The 22,985-nt window shown below is 37.2% G+C and overlaps 1 protein-coding gene across 14 annotated transcripts in view; it reads right to left on the reverse strand.

Moving 5' to 3' along the window:
* The window catches only part of rbfox1 (RNA binding fox-1 homolog 1), a 1,151,227-nt gene that overhangs the window by 43,676 nt on the left and 1,084,566 nt on the right, over positions 1-22,985 (reverse strand). For all 14 annotated transcript variants that reach the window (XM_052021433.1, XM_052021437.1, XM_052021440.1 and 11 more), the window contains one exon: positions 1,521-1,653. In XM_052021433.1, coding sequence (XP_051877393.1) covers positions 1,521-1,653 — 133 coding nt within the window. The remainder of the gene's footprint in view (positions 1-1,520; positions 1,654-22,985) is intronic.

The raw sequence follows: 22,985 nt of genomic DNA on the forward strand, positions 1-22,985 counted from the left end.
TTTCCCATTGAATTTGCTTTCTTTTATCTTATCAATACATTTCCTCTGACTTTACAATGGTGATCACAAGCTGCTACGTGTTTGGCATGACCTGAAAAGGACACATCAATCTTTTTTCATTTCTGTTCTGTTAACCTTCCCCTCTCACTAACTTCACCTTAAGTACTTTTATGCTATTTATTGGAAAATAAGTTACATGGGAATTCCTTTCCAGTGTGCCTCTTGCATCTGCTTGGAATCAAGCCCCTTCATTACCACTTAGCCCATTAAGCCATCACTGTAGCCAAATGCACTGATTTTTACATTGGTGACGTGCAGAATTTCAGCTCATAATTATCTTGACTGGTCACACATGCTGCCTCATCATGCAAATCTAAGTGTTGGGTAGAAGTAAACAAATCAATCACATTCCACAAGTATAATTTCTCTTGAAAAGTAAAATCTGGTATTACTTTTACCAAGATTTTTGTCTCTCAACCTTGGAACAATTCAAACATGAACAGCTTTCCTTTATCTCCTGACTGTTGAATACTAACTAAAGACACACTAACAAGAGACTGAATTCCGGATCACAAAGGCTGGTCCTACATGACAATGGCAAGGAGTGAGAATTGTTATTCAGGAATTGGTAGAGTTGCATGATTTGCTCCTTGGTCATTCTTGCATTCATGCTCCCTTAATATTAACTGGACCAACATTTGTTTATTAAAAGAAAAGCACTTGGGAATGTTTAGAATTCATTGCTAAGGGGTAAGTGCTTATATTATTGGGCATTCAAGTCCCCACACTCTGACAATAAAAATAATTTTCCATTCCAAATTTGGGCAATGGTTTTCACCTAACTTGCTTGATGAGATGGAATCAGCTATTCATCTTAACAAATGTTGGTTTCTGTTGAATCTGAGCAGCTCCAGGTAAAAGTAATTTATCAATTTGATGTTAAATGAGTTAAACTGCAAGTGTCAAATTCATGGCCATGAACAAATGTAAATAGGCAATAACTTAATCTCTATTTCTTGATACTTAATTTGGACCCTAGAAATAATGGGAAAACTAAAAAGAAGTCTTTTTGATGAGTAACTTAAGTTATATATCAACAGCTGGAAGAGTTTTAAGGTTTGCACATTGCAGAAGCGTCTACTGATGTTATTGATGGTGGAGTAAAGGTTAGCAAATATATAAACAGTTTTTATTTGCTTCTTGAACTCTGTCCAAACTCCTTGAGAACCAGATGCTTGCAATCATTAAAAGGAATACATATTTGATTCTTGTAACTTGTGCTACAGTGTTCAGTCTCTGGCAGACTTTGAATATTGGCAAGTGTTGCAAAAAACAATTAAACTTAATTTGTGTGACACTACGATCATGTTTCACCACGTTGGGCAAGGTGCATCACAGTGGGAATTTAGAAGGCTTACATGCTCTATCAGTTTTCATGCTGAGCCAAGTCCAGCATGCACTCAACTGGAAAACTCTTCTCGCTTTTCAAATTACTTCGTACTTTTTGATCCGACACTCACCCGCCATAGGCTGGTATGGGAGGAGGTGGTGCAGCCGCACGAAACGTGTTATAAACTGTACGTCCTCGACCCCTCAGGTGTGCACCTCGGTAAGCTGCTGCTGCTGTGGCGGCTGGGTAAGGGAAGCCAGGAACTAAACAAAAAGATAAAACAGAACAGTTAAAGCTTTACTACCAATTAATCAGCGTGATAGCCCTTCCACTTAAATCTCTTCACATGACAACCTTTGTGCTCACTTTAGGAGAAAGGCCACCTGTTGAGAGTGCATGAAGCATCCTGGGCTAAAAAAGGATTTAAAAAAGCCAAAGCAAATCACAGACATTTCCATTTAAGTTACTGCAGAGTTCCCAGTAGGTCCCTACAAGATTTCACAGCATCCCTAATGTTAAAGTGTTGAGATGTAGATCTGATGAATATCACTAAAACTCATGTTAAGATATGCAAACAAGTCCATTATTATATAACTCAGTGTGATGCATATGTACTCTGCTTACAAGATACCTTAATGTACCACAGACCTGATTTTTGCAAAGCTTAAAAGGCATTTTATACAGAAAAAGTTGCTACTCAGAGTCTATTATATAGATATGGATAATGCAATGTCACTCGCATTGAGGTTTGATGGAATAAGGCAGAATGTGAAGCTTCATTTTGATAAGCCATAAAACCTTTGGAGAATGGTGATAATTTTGGAATTGCAATGTTTCTGCAGGTGGTATGTGATCATTAACATCATAAAAGCATGGAATCTGTTGTATTAACATCAGTGAGGATAACAGTGATCACCTTTATTGCTGGGTAAACTGACAGCAATGCCAACTTTTGGCATACATAATTCAATGCAGAAATTTGGAAGATGCTGACAGTGACACCTGCTTCCCAAAGGATATACCAGTACAGTCTTTGGTCATGACATGAGCTTAACATTAGTAGTCTGCAAATCGTGCTCCATAAACAGATAAAGTATTAAGCCTTGCATAAGCAGGAGGAACAGAGTTTTTAACAACATAATTACAAACATAATTACCACTGAACAACCTCTCTGGCCCTGAAAAAAAACTTCTCATGTGGAATTTAATAGAAAAATAAGTAGGTTATGCTTCAGTGCAGTTACATGTGGAGGACTGAGCATAGTATTGCTCTCCTTATTTAATGGAGTATATAAATACGTTAGAAGAAATACAGAGAAACTTTACGAAACCAATATGTGGAAAGCGTGGATTGTCTTTTGAGGAGAGGTTGGACAGTCTCAACTTGTATCGCCTGGGGTTGAAAAAACTGGGGGTTGACTTGATTGAATCATATAGGGATTTCACAATGTGGATGTTTCCTCTTGCGGGAAAATCTAGAACTAGCTGTCACTGTTTAAAAATAAGGTTTGGGAGAGAGCATTGTGAGTCTTTGGAAGCAGAGTCTGACTGTTTTGAGGCAGAGGTAATAGATTCTTGATAAGCAAGGGAATGAAAGGATATCAGGGGCAGACCAGAATGTAGAGTTGAGGGTACCATTAGATCAGCCATAATCTCACTGAAAGGCAGAGCAGACATGAGAGACTGAGTGGCCCCTACACCTGATTCTAATAATTGTAAGATAATATGAGTCTAATTCACTTGACAGAAAATTAATATAGTAGATTATATATAAACATTTTTTTCATATCTTTCCATTTTTTATGCATTTCTTTAATTCTATGTATTTAAAATATTCCCATTATTCTTTATTTACAATAATTTAAACGCTGTTGAAATTTCCTGATTTTAACATCTTGTTTTGTAGCCTCCTCGAGAACTTGTCACTCTGGTTGGTTGATAAGTCTCCCTCTTGCTTGGCCTACTCATAGAGGTCTCCACTGACTAGTCTACCAAAAGAGGATAGGGTGAATCATGAAGGACGTTTCTTTACCGCTTACAGAAATGCCAGGCCAATGTCATTTGACAAAGCATGCAAACTTTCCACATCACAATGGAAATTTATAGAGTAAATCCTGATTGTTTCTTCTGTGCAAGGAATTGTGTGAATAGCACATGGGGCTTGTGTAAAAAGCAGTCATTTGTTGAGGATAATTTATTTTAATGTTTAAATGGATGTCTCTGAGAAGGTCTGTACTAGTAGGTCCACCTGTACATCCACACTGTTCCTTTGCAGGTTTATTATGGGGACAGAGATGGCTCATCTCTGATGCTGCAACAAAAATTAATTGACATATTGCCTTCTTCCAAGTGCTCTGCATCTTGTGATTGGATACTTTACTTAAAATGAGTGCATGATATCAGTAGCTGAGCAAACACTTTGATAACTTCAGGTTATACACTATTTCAAAAATATAATGAGAGGCTATCATCACAGTATTTTTTCAATAGTTCAACTTCTGAATTATTGCATTAAAGCCTTTGAGAAATATTGACAGTCTATGCATTTCATGCATCAGATGTATTCCTATTGTCATGATTAATTGACAGTTTCATCTTCAAAACTGCATGTTTTTGTTATTAAGGCAAGTTCCTCACGGTAGAATTATAAGTCTCCAAAAATATAAATTCTATGCAGGAGGATATTTGTGAATCTTAATTTTGCTACCAACATCACTTGAAAACTTTGAAATTAAAACTTTGAAAATATCATTGCTCTCTATAACAGATTGTAAAATATATTGCTGTAATAATATTAGCCCAAAGGTTCAGTCCACTGTACAACATTGATAAAAAGCTAATGGGAATCAAACAAATTTCAAACTGCAGCATGACTGCAACATTAGGTAATGGCTAACCTTGAGCCAAGTAACTTAACGTATCAGTCTTCAGATCATATTGGGTGGAGTAGGATCATGGAGAGTTTGGTGAGACTGTTGCATTGGAAAGTGAAGTTAAAAAATATGCAAATTATTTCTCCACATGCACAGAAGTTATTCTTTTTAATAAAGTGACATTATTTTGCACATTTGAAAACTGAAACAATTTCAATCAGTAAATTTTGAGAATGCTTGAATGTCAGACTCATGCGGATTTCGATATGTTATTATTGCCAATCAAACCAACAAACTATCCACGGTAAAAACTGAAAATATTGAAAAATACTGAGCATCATCTATGGAGAGAGAATCAGAGTTAATGTTTCAGACTGGTGAACTTTCATCAGGTGTTTCAGATGTGCAGAAAGGTCATCAACCTGAAATATTATCTCTGTTGACACGAGAGACTGGACATGCTGAAATTTGGAGCAACAAAGAATCTGCTGGAAGAACTCAGCAGGTCGAGCAGTATCTGCGGGAGGAAAGGAATTGCCAATGTTTTGGGTCAAAACCCTGCATCAGGACTCTGGTTTTTTGTCCACAGGTGCTGCCTGGCTTGTTGAGCATGTCCAGCATTTGGTTTTTACTTCAAATTCCAGCATCTGCTGTTTTTTAGCTTTTCAACAACGTCTCCAAAATGTGACCAATTACACATAAACTTACTATTTGACACCAAAGATTCTGAAGCCTTCTCAAAGCATTGTGACCATTGCTAACAGGTGCTAAAGCGTGAAGCAGGCCACTTTTCCAACATATATCTAACCTAGCTAACACAAAGATGTTGATTTTTGTCTTTTACATCAGGGTGGATATCTGGTAGGGCAGATCACCTATCCTTCAATGAATTTCCTTGAAGAAAACATAAACCTCAACAAATTAGGGACTCAAATGTCTAGACTCTGTATTATTCTCTATCAGTTATTAATAACAATTTCTTTTCAAGGAAGTTTTCAGTTTGAATGCTCGCTACCTAATATATTTCCAACCTGTTCACATGAACATAACTGCTTGTAAGTGTAATGAATTTTGGAGGCATGCTACTGTATAGCATGCTTCATTTTACCAATCAGGGATGAATTTCTAGGTACACAACTCAAATAGCATGCATGATTTGTTCAATGTACAAAATTCAATATACAATTTTGTGTCAATTTTCAGAATAAATAGTGAATTGTGCAGCATGCAAAGGCACTTTTGAATATAGATGAAACTATATATAAAAGGAGTTCATGGTTAATATATTTGAATGAATAATTTCAATAAAATATGCCAAATAATTGGATGATTAGTTGTAAAGGATGAAAGCTTTGTCCTTTTCACATTCTTTACTGGTTTCCAACTTCACTAGATGAAGATTATTGCTCATAGTAACTTTTCTTTTTAAAAATGGCCCACTTATTTGGACATCTGTTTGAACGTTTACATATTGTGCGTCTGTCATGCTGCTCCCTCCCTTCTGCAGGGTGACTAATGCCCATCAGATTGCAAACTCTCAGTGGGATGGCAAGATTAAATCAGTACTTCACAAACTTATGAATTATTTTAACATTAAGGAATGTTCAAGGATAAATTCTCAAGTTTTGCTTGTGCAATTTTTCCAGATATTTCAAATATGGAAACAACATTTGGCATCGAGCTGCTAATTTCTTCTCAATATTAATTATAAACAAAATACTATAAAGCAAACATTGGGAAAATTAGTGTCACAAAACACTGTTGTGCCAAAGGTAGCTAATCTGTCTGCTTCAAGTGTTCAACATGAGTTTTGTATTGTTGAAAACAAATGTAAAGAGCTAGCACACATGGCCACAAAAACAATTTTTGACAGAAACAGCATTAGTTTAGAGCAGTTTGGCTCAACGAACCCCACAAGATGCAATTTCTTTTACAGCAGCCTGATCAGTTGTCTGAAATGTTCATTTTAAATTCACCAGACCTGTTGCAGGAAAACAAAACATTAGTTTTATCAAAGGTCAGATTTCCATTCAAAAATGTTGCAAGGCTGTTTACAGAATCATAGAATCCTACAGAAAAGAAACAGGCACTTTCAGCCCAACTCGTTCGTGCTGACTGTGATACCTATCTATGCTAATCCTTTTTGTCTGCATTAGGACCATATCCCTCTATGTCTTTCCTGTCTAAGTACCTATCCAAATGAATTTTAAATATTTCAATTGCATCCGCCTCTCCCACCTCTTCTGGCAGCTCACCTCAGACAAGCATCACCCTCTTTGTGAGAAACCTACCCCTGAAAATGGCAACATTTGATCAATGTAATTAATCTAATTAAGGGGGAAGCAGTCAAGACTGTTTTTGCCTCACTCCACTTCAGTTTCAGCAAGAGGCAACTTGACACTGGAGTATTTGCTTAGATTACCAGATACAACTGAGATCTTTGAGAATGGGAGGGAGGGCCTGATCAGCTGTAATTCTCCTTAATGGATGACTGAGTCAAGGTTCCTGCTGCAGAATTACTTTGGGTGTCAGTCAGTTAAGGTATATCCATGGTTTGATTTTCACAGCCAAGAACAAGTTAAATTACACAGTTTTGAAGATCAGAGCAACCTGCAGGTGTCTTTGTACATTCCTGAAGATGAAAGATAGGTTGATAAAGTTAGTAATGCACATGGGCTCTTGGCTGTATAATTGGAGTTGAAAAGCCAGAGGTTCTGCTGAATCTTAATAGCAAACCTATTCAGTCTTGGTGGAATACACTCTCCTATTCAGGACCCCAGACTTCAGGGAATGTTTCTGGTGATAAGAAACTTCTGTTAAGCAGAATACTTTTAATAGATTCATTGAGAGATACAGCACAGAAACAGGCCCTTTGGACCATTGAATCCACAGTGACCATCAACACATTCACACTAAATTTACATTAATCCCATTTTTTATTCTCCCCACATTCTCATCAACTCCTCTTCCACCACACCACCCCTCCCCCCCGCCTCCAGATTCTACCACTTTCTTACAAACCAGGGCCAATTAACCGACAAATCTACACATCTTTGGGATGTAGGAACACCTGTGTTAAATAAGATCAGAGCTTTAATTCCCAAAATCATTGTGTTAGAGGTTGTATTATTACAAAAATTGAATTGGCCTCCAACATCACACACTTACGTGTTCAATGAGAAAGGAGCAAAGGGCAGGTGGCCGATTTGTTTGAGGGAGGAGATTCGGATATTTAAGTATTATAAAGATTGGCGAAGTCTAAGGGGAGTGATGTGGCAAGAGTTTGAGGTGTTTGCTTGCTAAATGGCAGCCTTCAAGACAAGCCACAAATGTGCTTCAGAAATCATGTTAGAGACAAACTGGCAGCTATAGCTCCCTAACAATAGATATTGCAAAAGCCCAATTCCGAGACCCCTATTTTCACACATTTACCAATTATATTTGGATTCACACATTGCAGAAATGGCTATTTCTTACCATTTGCCACAACACAACTGCAATCAAATATGATAAGGTTGCACATAACAAGGATACAAAAAAATTGTTGGAAATGTTCCCTCTGATTGCTTGCAATCTGGTAAGAGTCTGGGTGACCATGAAATTGGATGATGCATTATCCAACAGTTTTCTCCAGCTGCTGCTTACTGTGAGGTATCAAATGTTTCATACACTCTAATTTCACACTTGTATAACAAGTTACTGAGACTCAGTTTTGATGTGGATAAGGAAACAGAGAAGAATCCCATCCTATTGTATCTGTACAGACACCTACATAATCAACTTGTACCAAATACAACATAAAGTTTCGATATACATAAATACAGTGACCGTAATTCTGTAATGTTTCAAGATACTTATGGAAAGGCAGAAGCTTGGTCCTCAAGTTAAGGTCAAAATTGTTTGTTCAAGTTCCTGTCAAAATGTCTCTTTGACATAGTGACATAGTGATTGTATCTGATTCTGATTTCAATAGCATAGGAGTGGACCTGGCGAAGGTAGAGTGGGAGCAGATCATTGCAGGTAAAATAACATCTATTGGAGAAAATTCAAAGGGATAAGAGTACATTTGGAAAGGCAGGGACTGATCAAGGATACACAACATGGCTTTATGGGAGGCAAATCCTGCCTCACTAATTTAATTAAGTTTTTTGAGGAGGTAACTGAGAAGACTGATGAAGAAAGGGCACATTGTCTATGTGGACGTCAGTAAGGCATTTGACAAGGTTCCACATGCTAGGCCGGTCCAGAAGGATAAGGCACATGGGATCCAAGGTGAGCTGGCTAACTGGATCCAAAATTGGCTTGGTAATAGGAAGCAGAGGGTGGTGATGAAAGGCTGCTTTTCTGATTGGAAGTCTGTGACCAGTATTGTACCATTGGGATCAGCGCTAGCCCCCTTGTCATTTGTGATACATATTAATCACTCAGATGCGAAGGTAGGAGGAATGATTAGTATGCATGTGGATGACACAAAAATTGGTGCTGTTGTGGATTTTGAAGCAGGTTGTCTCTGGCTATGGCAGGACATAGATCAGATGGAAGTTTGGGTCAAACATTGGCAGGTGGAATTTAATCCCGACAGGTACGAGGTGTTACATTTTGGGAAGTCAAATAGGGGTAGGACATATACAGTAAATGGTCGGTTGCTAAGGAACGATGAACAGAGTGATCTTGGGTTCAAATCCATAGTTCCCTGAAAGTGGGAACACGGGTCTATGGGTAGTAAAGAAGGCATATGTCTTGCTTGCCTTCATTGGTCAGGGCACAGAATATAAAAGTTGGAACACTGGTTAGACCACACTTGGAGTACTGTGTGCACACTAAAGGAAAGATGTGGTTGTGCTGGAGAGAGTGCTGGGGAGATTCACCAGGAATTTGCTTTGATTGGAGGACTTTAATTATAGGGAGAGATTGGATCGACTGGGCTTGTTTTCCCTGGAGCAAAGGAGGCTGACAGCTGACCTGATAGATGTACATAAAATTATAAGAGGCATAGATAGGGTAGGTAGTCATAACCTTTTTTCCAATGGTCGGGGTTTCAAAAACAAGAGGGCACTGGTTTAGGTGGGAGAAAGAACTTTTCAAGGGGATTCGTGGGGAATTTTTTTTTACACAGAGAGTAGTTGATATCTGGAAGTCGTTGCTGGAGGAATCAGATACAATCACAATGTTGAAGAAACATTTTGAAAAGCACTTGAACAAACAAGGCAAAAAAGGACACCGGCCTAATGCAAGCAGATGGGATTAGTATAGATGGCAAAAAAGGTCAGCATGTATGTGGTGGCTTGAAGGGCCCCTCTCTGTACTGTACAGCTCTATAAATGTTAATCACATATATATTTTCCACTCTCGAACTTACAAGAATATTTGCTTTCACAGTATTTTCTGCTGCCTGAAGAAACATGTTTCTCATGATTTTTTTGCATTTCTTTTATCATCACAGTTTGCCATTTTAGCATTAGTTTCATAACTTGACATTATGGCATAAAGCATTCGCATTGATGGGGCAAAATTTTATTGGCAGTGTACCGACCCATTTTATCTTGATGATTTAAGCATCTTTATTGTAAGGGACCATCTCTAAGTGATTTATAAAGGGGGAGAGTAAAACAAGAAAGGTTAGCAAAAGAGTTAGGAAAGGATTTTAACTCAGTATCTCCAATTGCCCAGGTGAAAAAAATCTGTCTTGGATAGATTATTGGAAACATCTGAAGTGATATGGAAGTCAAAGCTCTTTCCAACAAATGAAAGCATTAACACTTGCAACAAAAAAAACTTGGAATCTACATACTGAAAGTAAAAGCATGTGAATTAATTATCAGCATAAATTTTTACTTGTAAAAAGAAAATAATTCAGACATTAAATGTTTTGATCTGTATTTCAATTAATATGATTATAATACCTTTCCAACAGATATAACTATGAAATTCTAATGGAATCCATGAGTATTAAAATAGCTAACCAAAAATGAAAGGCCAGATCTTGTAGTTGGCTGTATTGTAAGCCAATACTGTAATGATTCTGGTCCTTCTATTGGTACCTAGCTGTTCCGCCTTTCAGTTAAAGACCTTGCAAGATCCTTTTTCATATACATGAAAGCTTGACAGTAATCCTGTTAGGATTTAGATACAAAGATACAACCTGCAGAAAACAGAATTACAGTGCCATGAAGGATGAAAGAATGAAGCCCAAGCAGACACACTCCTATGTGCATAGAGCTCAGTACAAGCTTTCTGTGTGCACTGCAGTACAGAAAGCAATTTTTTCACTTTCATCGCAAAACAAGGCAGGTTATTTCATTTGGAGAAAATATAGCTACCTGCAAATACAAATGTGAAAATTACACAGACATCAAAAGCAAACTGAATTGTAGATGGACATTGGCAAATGTTTGCTGCTGATATTACTGCTGGTTCATAGTTTGAAACTAATTAACTATCAACTCTTTTTTTTCACTTCTACTTCTTTGGAAAGGCTGGATTGATATAAAAACTGATCCAGTGCACCAATGCATTATTAAGCCCAGTTCAGAAGCAACTGAAAGATTTAAGGGGAGGATTTGAGCCTTTAGTTAAGTCCAGGAATCAGACACGGAATAAATTCTGACTTGATGTTTTCTATTTTTGTAATAGCTATGTGAAGAGCTTATACTATGGATAATGTAAAATGAACAAAATCTGAGAAATTCAAAGCTTTGCCAGCCTGTTGGAGGAGCCAGCATTCCAAGTGCTTCAGAGACCACTAGCAGCCTTATTATTCCCTGAGGAGAATGAAATGCAAGCGGCAAACTGAACTTTAGAAGCCATAACTTTCCAAGAAGAAAGAAATAAGGTTCCAACTTCAAGAGCTAGACTTGGGAGGCAGAACTTCCCTATATTATTCCTGCTGCAAATCTAGTAGGACAGTAAGAGAAATAGTAGAAATATAGGGTGGTGTGGCTTTCTGATGCTGATTAGTATTTCCCACCTCTTCTACTCCTTCCAAGGATGTCACTGCCTAGTCCAATGCAAATTCCAGCTCCTACACTGGATCTAACTTTCTACTCATTCCTTCCCTGCTGATCCTCTTCACCCTCGGTTATGACTGCTCCTAGGATCTGCTGGGTGACAGGGTGGTGGTGAGTTGCACTGATTTTGCCATCAACCTATATCTTTATTTCATTCTATATAATAATATAGAATAATATATAATATTAGAAGCTATGTAATATTATTTCTATATAATAATAGCAGCTTTCTATATAATAGAATTCTGTATAATTCTCTATAATAATAGCTTTTTCCTCCTCTCTTTGCCGCTCATGATGTGTATCAATGGAACGTACATAGCAGCACTGTCTCATTGCCTTCTTGTGAGGAGCCAGTTGGGCAGACTCAGATCTGGCCAGAAGTGGAATGGGAAATCAGCTGGGAATACCAGATGCAGTTGACGCACTGCCTAGTGAAAGAGATAATCTAACAAGCAGGCTGAATTCAAGTCCCAATACATGTTACGAAAAGAAAATGCTCTTCAGAGTCATGGTGGGTTTCTTTTAGTTACGTGAGTCCATGGCCAATAAATTTGGAACCAGAAAAAATGTTGTGGTATGACAGAGTAAACATAGAGGGACTTGGAAATTTAAATTCCAGACTACCAATGAGAAAACTTCAGCTGTGAACATACAATTTACAATTTAAAATATACTTCTGACTTCCTTTGAAAGCTAGGTAGGTGATGACATAAATTTTACCAACCAGATTGAGATGGTACATTTGACTCCTTGATGTCAGCAATAATATTATTCATGGAGGAGGAAGAAAGTTCATATGAAAGGTCATCAGCGAGAAGCATCAACTCTGTTTCTCTCTCCACTGATGCTGTCTGACGTTCTGAGTATTTTCAGTATTTTCTGATTTTATTAATATTTATGGGTTAGCTCACAGGTTTTCACAATCTCTCTAAGATAGAACAAAAGCCGATTTTTGTTAAAATAATTAATTGAATTGCTATGTGCTCACAGACAGATAAATATGACACATTTTGAACATGAATTGTATTTTTTCTGAATAAAAAATCGTGGATATTAAAAAAAAAGCTCAAAGAAAATAGTGGCTTTATTTCTTTTCCATTTTTATCTTATCTCCTGTTAACTAATGCAATGTCTGACAAAGCATTGTCATTCTAAAATGAATGCAATGCATCTGCATCAAATTTACTGCCAGCATCATGGCAGTGTGGTATCTTTGAACATTATCAACTATTCAAGATAGATAACACTAAAAATCTGGAACTTCTGCAATTCAGTGCTGGTGATGAGATTTTGAAGTGATCATTTAGATACATCACAAAAAGATTTTCAGGTCTTACAGAACTACAGAATCCTTCAGTTTCTGATTAGTCCAATTCCAGAACCAAAATCATAGTTATAGAATTAATAGTGTGGAATTCATTGAGCAAGACTAATGTGACAGTACTAGCGGTGAGCACTGAACTAGACACATATTGCTCATGGGCTGTATTATAGACAACTGTCTGTAAGACATAAAACCCCAGAACAAATAGAATTTGAGGACATTGTTAGACCGATCTTTTCTATTTTAAATAGCTTCTGGTTTGAATTGTACCAATTCCATTAAGCAAGACAGCAAGCCTGAACTTGTGATTATTAGTCTCTTTATGCATGACTTGTATGATGCTGATTTATTGATTCCCTAACTAGGGCACATTAACTTCAAATTCTCAGCCACATTTGCCAGAATAATAGTGGCTCAGTTACATTTTGTCTTATTCCTTCATGGTCCATGGCATCACTGGCAAAGCCAGCATATATCGCTTGTTACAATCTGCCCTTGGCAAGCTGGTGATAATGTGTTTCCACAAATGGCTATGTGGTGAAGGTTGTCCCACAGCTGTGAGAAGTAAAGAGTTACAGGATTTTGATCTGGTAACAATGAAGGAATATCCACACCAGGATGGCATGTAACTTGGGGGAGGTGTACTTCCATACACCACCCATGCTTATCCATCGAGATTTAGAATTTAAGGAGCTGAGAAGTGACATTGAAGAAATCCAAATGACTTGCTGCAATGCAACTTGTTTCCTGGACATCAGAGATCCCAGCATTTTGATGGGGTTTGATTATGGCAATGACATTGATTGTCAGGAGCTGATGATTAGATTCTTCCACATTAGATATAATCATTGTGTGGTATTTGTGTGATATGAATGTTACTTACTATTTATAAGTTCAAGGCCAAACCTTGCCCAGGACTTGTTGCATGGAGCTTCATTATCTGTGTTGTTGTAAATGGAACTGAATACTATCTAATCAATAGAGAACATCCACCCTTCTTACTTTATGATGAAGGAAATGACATTGGCGTGGCAGCTGAAAATGGTTGGGACTAGGATAATCCTGCTGCAATGTCTTAGGGTTGAAGGGATTGGCCTCCAATATTAACCATCTTCTTTGTGTGAAAGGTGACTCCTACAGTGAAGAGGATCCCTCACAACTGCCATTTACTTGGGCTTCTTGATGCTACATGATCACATGTTGTCTTAATCCCAAGAGCAGTATGTACTGGAATCCAGTTCTTTCAACTGATTCACTCTGAAGTGACAATACATGATTTTAGGCTTCAGATTCCCAATTCAGGATGGACAGAAAAGAGAGTGACCTAGAAATACTGTGGAATGTGGAAAATTAATTAAATGGGCAGTGAATGGTGGGCCAATTCATCTTTGTTTAAGAGCCCATTGCTACAATATCCTATCATACATAAGATATGGAGAAGGTAAGGGAAAGGGATGGGAACCAACTGGTGGAACTGCAGGAAGGTAGAGTTGGGACTTCAAGGATCTGGTCAGGGTATTGAGTGGATGGGTTGTGATCAGATGCTGGATATAGGGAGGAGAAGGAGGCATTGTAGGAGCGTGGATGTCTTGGCAAGGGGTGTTTTCTTTCATTTCAAAAATAAACTTTATTCATAAATTATATACAGGCCAGTTCCATTTTTACAGATATCCATGTCAATGTTGCCTATAAGTTGGAAAACCTCAATATCACTCAATATGGTAACCATACCTCCATGGTATTGTAACGAATGGCATCAAAGGCACATAAGACTGATAAGACAAAACAACTACTAAAAGTGGAGAGAGAGGAAACTGGTTTTGCCCGCCACAGGAACGAATGCACATACATACATCCGTTCTTTGAACTTAACAATATTATGGGAGCTTGCTGGGATGTATGGGTCTCCATAAGTCAGGCGTTCATAATTCAATGATGGCCCATACAGCAAATACAATGCAATCAGTATATATCTATCTTATGACAAAGGGTGTTGAAGGGCTTGAAGGAGTGCTACAATGAGAGATCAGAAGTAAGCATTAGACTAATGGCTTGGGGCTGTATCAGGCAGGTCTCCCGTAAATTGTGCTGAAACAAACCTTGCATGTGCATGAGTGCTATCCAGGATTTTCTTTCTGAATATATTATTATTAAGATGATGCTGAATTCACACATAAACATTGAGCTGTGCAATTGGATTTCAGGCTGGTATGCTCCTTGCAATATAATTTGACCTACCTTTTAAAGTTACATTACAATAGAATCAGGGCCAAGACCTGGCTGCTCTTCATTGCTAGGAATGGCATGGGAAAAAATATACAGAAAAAATACAAGCATATAAGGAGATTCTCTAATTAAACAAATTGCAGCTTCAATTTTTATTCAACAGATTCTGTATCATGTTGGCAGCTATTTTATGTCAATGAAAGTTGGTAACCAAAAGATATTGTAAAATAATAAAGATTACTCTGTCCAAGTTACATGGTTAACTTTTGGAGTATGTCCATGGGACAACGTTCCCCTGATTGCTCACTGGCTGATTGAAAAACTGGAAAGACCTGGGATTGCAATGTCTAGTTAAAAAAAAAGGAACAATTATGTAGCATCTATCATATTTCTATTCAATAACCAAGGAAGTACTTTTCAAAGTCGATGCACTGCTCTGACATAGGAAATGCAGGAATTACTTTGTGTACAGCAAGCTAACACAAATAGCAGTGTGATAACAAACAAATAATCTCTTCTTGTGATGTCAGTGGAGGGATAAATATTGGTCAGACCCTGGGGATAACTGCCCTGTTTTTTTCTTGAGTAGTACTTAGTTATCTGTTACAACACCTGAAAGAGCAGGTAAGGCCTTGGTTTAAGATCTCATCCAAAAGATGTCACTTCTGAGAGTCCAACACTAGCCTAGATATTTGTGTACAAGTCCCAGGAATGGAACTTGGACCAAGAATCTTCTGATTCACAGCTGACACCTTGGCTGAGAAGAGCAATGCAAATAGATTGCTTTAGAAGGATGAAGTAAATTGGAACATGAGCTGTGATTTTTTTATGCTGGTAATCTCGACAATGCTGATCCCTTCAGAGATTCAATTATTGAGATCCCAGAGATTTTATTTCGCTCTCTGAAGAAAGTATTTAGCATTTTGGAAAATATAGCAGCATTGAGAAAATGCTCTGGTTAGTTTTTTTCTGCTGCATTTTCATTTTCATTTATTTTTTCTTTAATAAAAAGATAAGATTTCAATTTTGAAGAATTCAAGTATCCCAATATTTTATTATAAGTATCCCTGAAGTTTATACACCAAATTTCTAGTCCAGTTTCTACTTAGTGCCCAAGTGTGATGACAGCTTGGTGTTTACTGTCACAGGTCACACACAGAGGAACAGATTTTTGTTCTACCTTAGAGTTTATGGTAACTGTTCTCAATTTCAGAACAAAATATTAAATGGAGAAATAGGCAAGGGAAAATTGCATTTATGTCATTATCACAATAAGAAGCTTACGTTTTACAAATCAGTAAATTGAACTATTATCTACTCCCTTACATTTCAGAGAAATATAACAGTTGTGAATGATGCATAACATGAACTTCCTATCCTGCGTATGGGTACTTGAATCCCTGTTTACATAGATTAGAAGAGTGAAAGCATAAACAAATAGTCTGCATGATTTCTACTTTAGCACTACTCAGGATTATATTTAAATAACATTATTCATGAATATATTGTATTCATTTCATTCAAACTATTCAAGAAATAGACAATTCTATCGATTGTCTGAATTGGGTATCCTTGCGTATTCTACTTCAATGCAAACTAAAATGGCCTCCTAACTGAACCTGCTGATAACTGATTAATATATCATATCGATTTAATGGTAACATTTAGTTCTTTTTTTAACAGTTGAACAGCTGCCAAAAAAGATCAATTTCATGAATTTTAATTGTGACAATTCTTTTCTTCTAATTTCCAAGACTGATGGACACTTCTGGGTTTATTCGCTGAAAATAGATCGGTAATTCTTAAAACTCAAGAGTGAATAAATGAAAGAACATATGAAAATCTGTAGGGGATATGAATTGAGTATAAAAGTTTGAGTGCTTTAGGACAGATTAAAATGGGCCAGATGCAAAACTCAGCGGGGGGTAGATTTGAACTCCAAGTCATAAAAGAATACAACTGGTTTATTGGGTAATTATTTTCAGCACTTGATTTCTCTTCAGAATCTGCATAAGACCACCATATGCCTATAGGAAAGAACATTGTGACTTCACTGTCAAAGCACTAGTTTTAAAAAAAGCTTTCCTTCTATTAATCTCTCATTGATATCTGACAGAATTTTTTTATGCAGGAGGTTGTTTGCCTCAAGTAAAATTTCTAAATCACTTTGTGTTATAAATCATTAATTTACAATACTATTGAAATTTGTAGATGCTCAATGGAAAAAGCATGAAGCAGTGGGAAAACAAGCAAATTCAAGCACTCACTTAGTTTAATCATTTGCATCTGTAACTTTAGCTTTGACAATGTTCTGTAGACTATTGTCCCCAGTGCAAATAGAGACAACAAATACAATAAAAATAATTTGAAAGAACAAATAGTACTCCTCGGAGTCATTTTATAATCTGATGATCACTGTACTTTTGCTGATGTCTAAGGATGATAGGTAATTGCTCGCATCTGGAAAATAACATTTTTAGAGATGCTTTGGTGTACTTCAGATGTATAAGGAGATGAATCTGAAGAATTATAAAACAAAATGTAGTGTGTGTTAATTCAGTTAATTTAGTGTGGCGTTAGGAGAACTTTCCTGAAATTCATTTCTGTTAATTAGATTTGCTGTAGAAATGAAACATGCACAGTACATCTGCGTGGGCATTTGAGATATTTTGATTTAACTGCATGTTTAGTTCAGGTGCACAGTCAGCATACAAGGGTTCTTAGTCTTTATGTTGCAGGTTGGATTCCCTTGTGCTAGTTTCTCCAAAAATTCATTTTCCCTTGGTAAAAGAACCAGAGATCTTTGTATATCCATCTGATTTGCTTTGCTTCGAGTATCTTCAAAAGTGCCTGAACATTGGCATCTCTGACAGGGAACATTACAATTATTCCTTTATTTCTTATAATCTGCTCTTGTTTCTTCAATTTATTTGAATACTGCTAGAAAACTTCTCTTAATGTAAATTAACAAGCCTGGTGAATTGTTGCTGAACTAAGTGAATTACACAGACAAATTCCCAGCATTTGTGTTTGATGAGAGAGCTACATCTAGGGTACTGGGCAGATTTTTCAGTGGGAAATGTCGGCATATACCTTTGCATTCACAAGATTTTCTATGATTTTAACAAGTATTCAATTCTAAATAGATCCACAGCTAATCCAAGTGTCTTGAATTCATTACTAAGGCAGAAATTGGTATGTTTGTTATTGAGTCACCTGGTGTAAAACAGGCAGAAAATTTATCTATTTAGTGATGGCATTATTCAATCAGCCGAGGTATTGCTCACATTGCTTGTTTTTCAAGCCTACTGGACTAGTAGGCACCGAAAACCACATAATGCCCTAAAATAATAAAGGATTGAATGCCTATTGCAAGATACTTCACAGAAATGTGTTAGCAAAGACTATCAGGATTAATCAACTGCTTGTGCAATCAGCAACAAGAAGTACTTTTCACCACTTTTTCTCTCTTTTTCATTCATTATCTTATCCACATTCAACCTGAATCTGTGATTTATGTCACTCTTCCCATTCCCCATTCCATAATGCTCTCTAGCCTGTACATAGCTTCCAGTCCTTATCACCATGTCCCTACATTCTCTTCTTCTCCTTCTCCATATCTATCATATGCTCCTTTGACTTTTGCCATCCATTGAGATGTTAACATCCAATAATCCAGTCCAGTTAACACTGTTGAAATGAGTTTACTTCTTCCTTGGCACAATAGCAGTTCAACTCAAGCCTGATCCATAAGTAGGTCAAAAGAACTTACACACTTCACAACAATGGAACATTTCAAAGAATCTCCCATCAAATGCAATTTTCTTGAACTGCAGTTGCAGTTGTAATATTGGTGAGGAAACAGAGAAAACAGATGCCACCTCTCTGCACTCTTTGTGGCACTTTGCTGCAGGTCAGTCTGGTGAAGGGATAATGGGCAGAAAGCATGATGTAGATAGCTCAATAACAGCGAGGCAGAGCAAAAGATTAACTTGCAGTAACCCTGGGAATAATATTTAACTGCTCAAAGACCATGTTGATTTTAGGCCCAACATAATTGTCATTTATCATTGAAGTTAATGGAGACAAATATCAAGCAGTTTGTAAGGCCAGCCTTCCACGTGACTCCTCAAATTTCCCATACACTAAACTTGGCTATTATTAGCCCCATCAATTCTGTTTTTACCTAAATTGCTAAATTTCTAAGCATTAATACAGTGTTGTCACTTTTTATTTGTACTTCCTAAAATTCATTTTAATTTAATCTCAGTGGAGACAGAACATTGCTTGATAAATCCTATGATCTCATTTAGTTTAAGGACAGACAAAAAATTCAAATGTTAAACATCATCCTCTAGCAGTGTATTTTGCCTTGAACAACCCAATAACATGTTTTGCTTCTATTGCTTTGCCTGATAGATCATTCTAAAGAGATTTTCAGCAATTTTTTATTTTTTTCCAGATAACATATGGCACAAAATCAGATTGCTCAGGCCACCCAGCCTATTCCAGCATCCAATACTCAAGGGTATAGAGTAATCTAAAGCTGACGTTACAGTCAGGTCAGGCCTACTCCTGCACCTGCTTCATAGGATTGTATGAAAAGTGAGTACAACAGAGAGGCATGAAAGGTGATTTGATAGATGTATTAAGGCTTTAGTCAAAGCGAATAAAGGGAAATTGTTTCTATTGATGGACAGGTTGAGCACAAGAGGACACAGATTAAAAGTGAATGGCAATAACGTAGGCAGGGCATGAGAAAAAACATTTTCAAAGGATAATCAGTCATTATCTGGAATTCACTGCCTAAAATGATGGTGGAATCAGATTCAGTTGGTGCTTTCACAAGGGATTTGGAGAGATGTTTGACCAGAAGTATGGGGAAAGAGCAAGGACACGATGGCTCATGTGAATGGTCCCAGTCGGCTGAATGGCCTGCTCTGCTGTAACATAGTTTTGCTATTTTCTCGGTGAAGATAGTCTCCGATATTCGGGTATGGCATTCCTCCACAGACAAGGCAGCAAAAACAAATGTTCAAATGTGTGTTTTTGAAGTTAGATTATCCCATGAGAATATGAGACAAAGCTCTTGTAATGGAATAACAAACACTCTGCCTATGGGAGGATATATCTTCCCTCTGACCAGTAATATTTATCAGACTGGTGTTCTGCATGACAGTCCTAGCATTTAAACAAAGAAGTAAGAAGACTCACCCAGGAATTTCCAAGTTTAAATAAGTTTTCAACAGAAAACTTACTTCTGATGTCCATTTTTACCACTCCTGACTATCCAGTGTCATCCTGGTAAGGATCAAATTACTTTGACACCTTTTGTAAATGTTCTCCAAAGGGAAAAATATGGACCCATCTGAGGGCCACAGCTCTGCTGTCCAAAGGAACAGTCTATATTGACTTTGAAAACATTTGTCAATTTGCCTTTTGTGCATCTCTGTTCAAGCAGGAGAATTAGGAGAAGGACACTCAGTCCTCAAGCTTAACCCATTATGTAAGAAGATCATGCCTGGTCTACCTGCAATAACCTTTCACCCCCTTGCTTATCAAGAATCTGCCTTGAAAAACAATCAAATACTCTGCTTTCACTACTGTTTAAGGAAGTGAGTTCCAAAGGCTCACAATCCTTAAAAAAAATCAAAATGCTGCCATTATGCCGAGACTACTCTCCAACGGAGAACAGTGAGAGGAAAATTCAGTTCTTATGTCATCAGTGAGAAGAACAAAATAGTTTCTTAAACTGTGCCCTTACATCAATTTGCATGCTCAAGGTGAATTTTTATTTCAGGTGGCCTGTAATCTTTATAGCTTTGTATGGCTCTGCTGTGGATTAACAAAAGCTTTTATTTCGCTGCCAAATCGTAGCTCCATTTATTTGTGAAATGTAAATCAGTGTGGCATAATGTCAACTTAATTTTGATCTATTTACCTTAATGTAATTAATGCAGGCCAAAACTAGTGCCAATGGAGGGTTGCTAATTCCTTATGGATATTCTTTGTAAATAAATCACTATATACATAGCCAAACTGAAAGACATATAAAGCTCACAGTTTTTAATGTCCCGGATTATATATCAGTTAAAATCTTAATAGATTTGATCAGCAAAATATAAGCTGATTGAATATGTTTACTATTTTCAGTATTCTTAACTAAACAGAAGCCTCTTTTATAAAAATCCATAACACCAAGCATCTTACATTATTAATGATGTTGGTTGATGCAGCACTGCAGTCTTCATATAATGTACTGGTTTGTTGATGTAAAGCATGTTAACATAACTTAAAATGCACCCACGCACCTGATGTTTTCTGTTGGTTATTGAACTGCTCACAATAAAATGAAGAACATGCACCATTCTCAGTCAAGAAATTGGTTTCAAAACAAAAATTGAATTCAGAAGTGTAAGACTAGCTATCAGACTTGGCATATGAAAACCTGACATCAAAGTTCTAATTAACATACTGGTTTAATCACAGCACTATGCATGTAAGGGTAGTTTTTCATCATTCATTTTCTGTGTGTAATCTCTGAAGTGCCAACAACAGCAAAGAAATGGCCTATAAATCCAGGCTAATTTGTGTCTCTAATATTCATCTTTCCTATACCACAGCTGCTTGTGGATGCAGACCATTACAATGTGTGCAATAGCCTCAATAAAAAAAATGAAAGCCAAGCTATGTTTCTTCACTATGGTATTGCTGACATTATTTAGAAAGACAATGAGGTACAGATTGTATCGTCTACATGCTGCTGGCTGGGCAATTTGTGATGAATTACCTCTCTGCAAATTGACATGGTGCAGGGAAATTGACATAGCCCTCATTAATTAACTTTTTGTGCATGCTGGTTACCAACACACTGTCACATGTTGCAAATGAATCTGAAATCCCAGCATAGCCGATCCCCTACCAAGGCTATTAAAGCACAGAGTTTTCACCTCTGCCGAAAGACTTCCATTCCTTTACTCATGTAAGTGATACCTGTGCAGGTTAGAGAGCACAGAACCAACAACAGAAGTGGCAAATGTACTGAAAACCCTTTATAAAAATAGAACTTACACTGCATTGTTTAACCAAAAGCAAAACCAAAATATAGTAAGCTGTAAGAAGAGGTTGGACAAACTTGGTTTGTTTTCTCTGGCGCATCGGAGATGATAGAAGCAGGTATGACAGCAACGTTTAAGAGGCACTGAGATACATGAACACTCAGAGAATAGAGGCATACAGACCAGGTACAGGCAGAGATGATTAGTTTAGATTGGCGTCATGGTCGGTGTAGACATGGTGAGCTGAAGGGTCTGTTCCTCTCCTGTACGTGTCTTTGTTCTGATCCATGTAAAAATCAATTGGTTGAAATTTCATTTGGTGCTGTGCTTTCTTCAGTTGTCTGTCTTTAGTTCAGCACCTTTATGCCATATTGCTTCCCAGTATTTTTCATAAAGGAAGCTGAGATGAATGGGACATGGACAACTTCCTAGTTTTGGCAATGTCTTTAGAAACTTCTACTAAATTGGTTAAGTAAAAATAAATAGATACTCAGATGATACCCATCGCCATAGTAACACTACCCATTGCTACTCAGACCACACTCCCAATGTAAGTCAGACAGTCCAAATGTCCATGTATCACACATGGATAGGAAGCCCATGCTTTCAAATATAGTATCTCCCATGCTTTTCTTATCTTGAAACAAATTAATTAGTTTACAGGTTTTCAACCGATTATTTTCCCCAAGACATTATTTTTTCCCAAAACATAAGTGAAACAGTTAACAGTCAAATGAACTTATCCTAAGTTATTTCAACTCTTTTATTTCAGGCACTTACCTCCACAAGCCTGAAACTGTGGAGAATCATCTATTACGGCAGTGAATAGTTGAGAAAATCCTGATCCCCAGCTCTACCAATGAGGTCCACATCCATTCATATCAGAGATCATGTGCTTTATGTCCAGTGTTGGGAGAAAAGGGTGGAGGTGATTAGTTATTTGTGTTATATAATGGTGTGTTGGCCTCAGCTGAGAGTCAGAAGTTCACACAATCTCATTGGCAATTAATGGCTTGCTCTTCCTCAGATGAAGTAGGTCATGTCAACAACAAAAAGTTCACTTCTGTGGGATTTTTTTTTCTCAAAACGACCTCTATCAAAATA

Source organism: Pristis pectinata, chromosome 8, assembly GCF_009764475.1.
Source record: "Pristis pectinata isolate sPriPec2 chromosome 8, sPriPec2.1.pri, whole genome shotgun sequence".
Lineage (NCBI taxonomy): Eukaryota > Metazoa > Chordata > Chondrichthyes > Rhinopristiformes > Pristidae > Pristis > Pristis pectinata.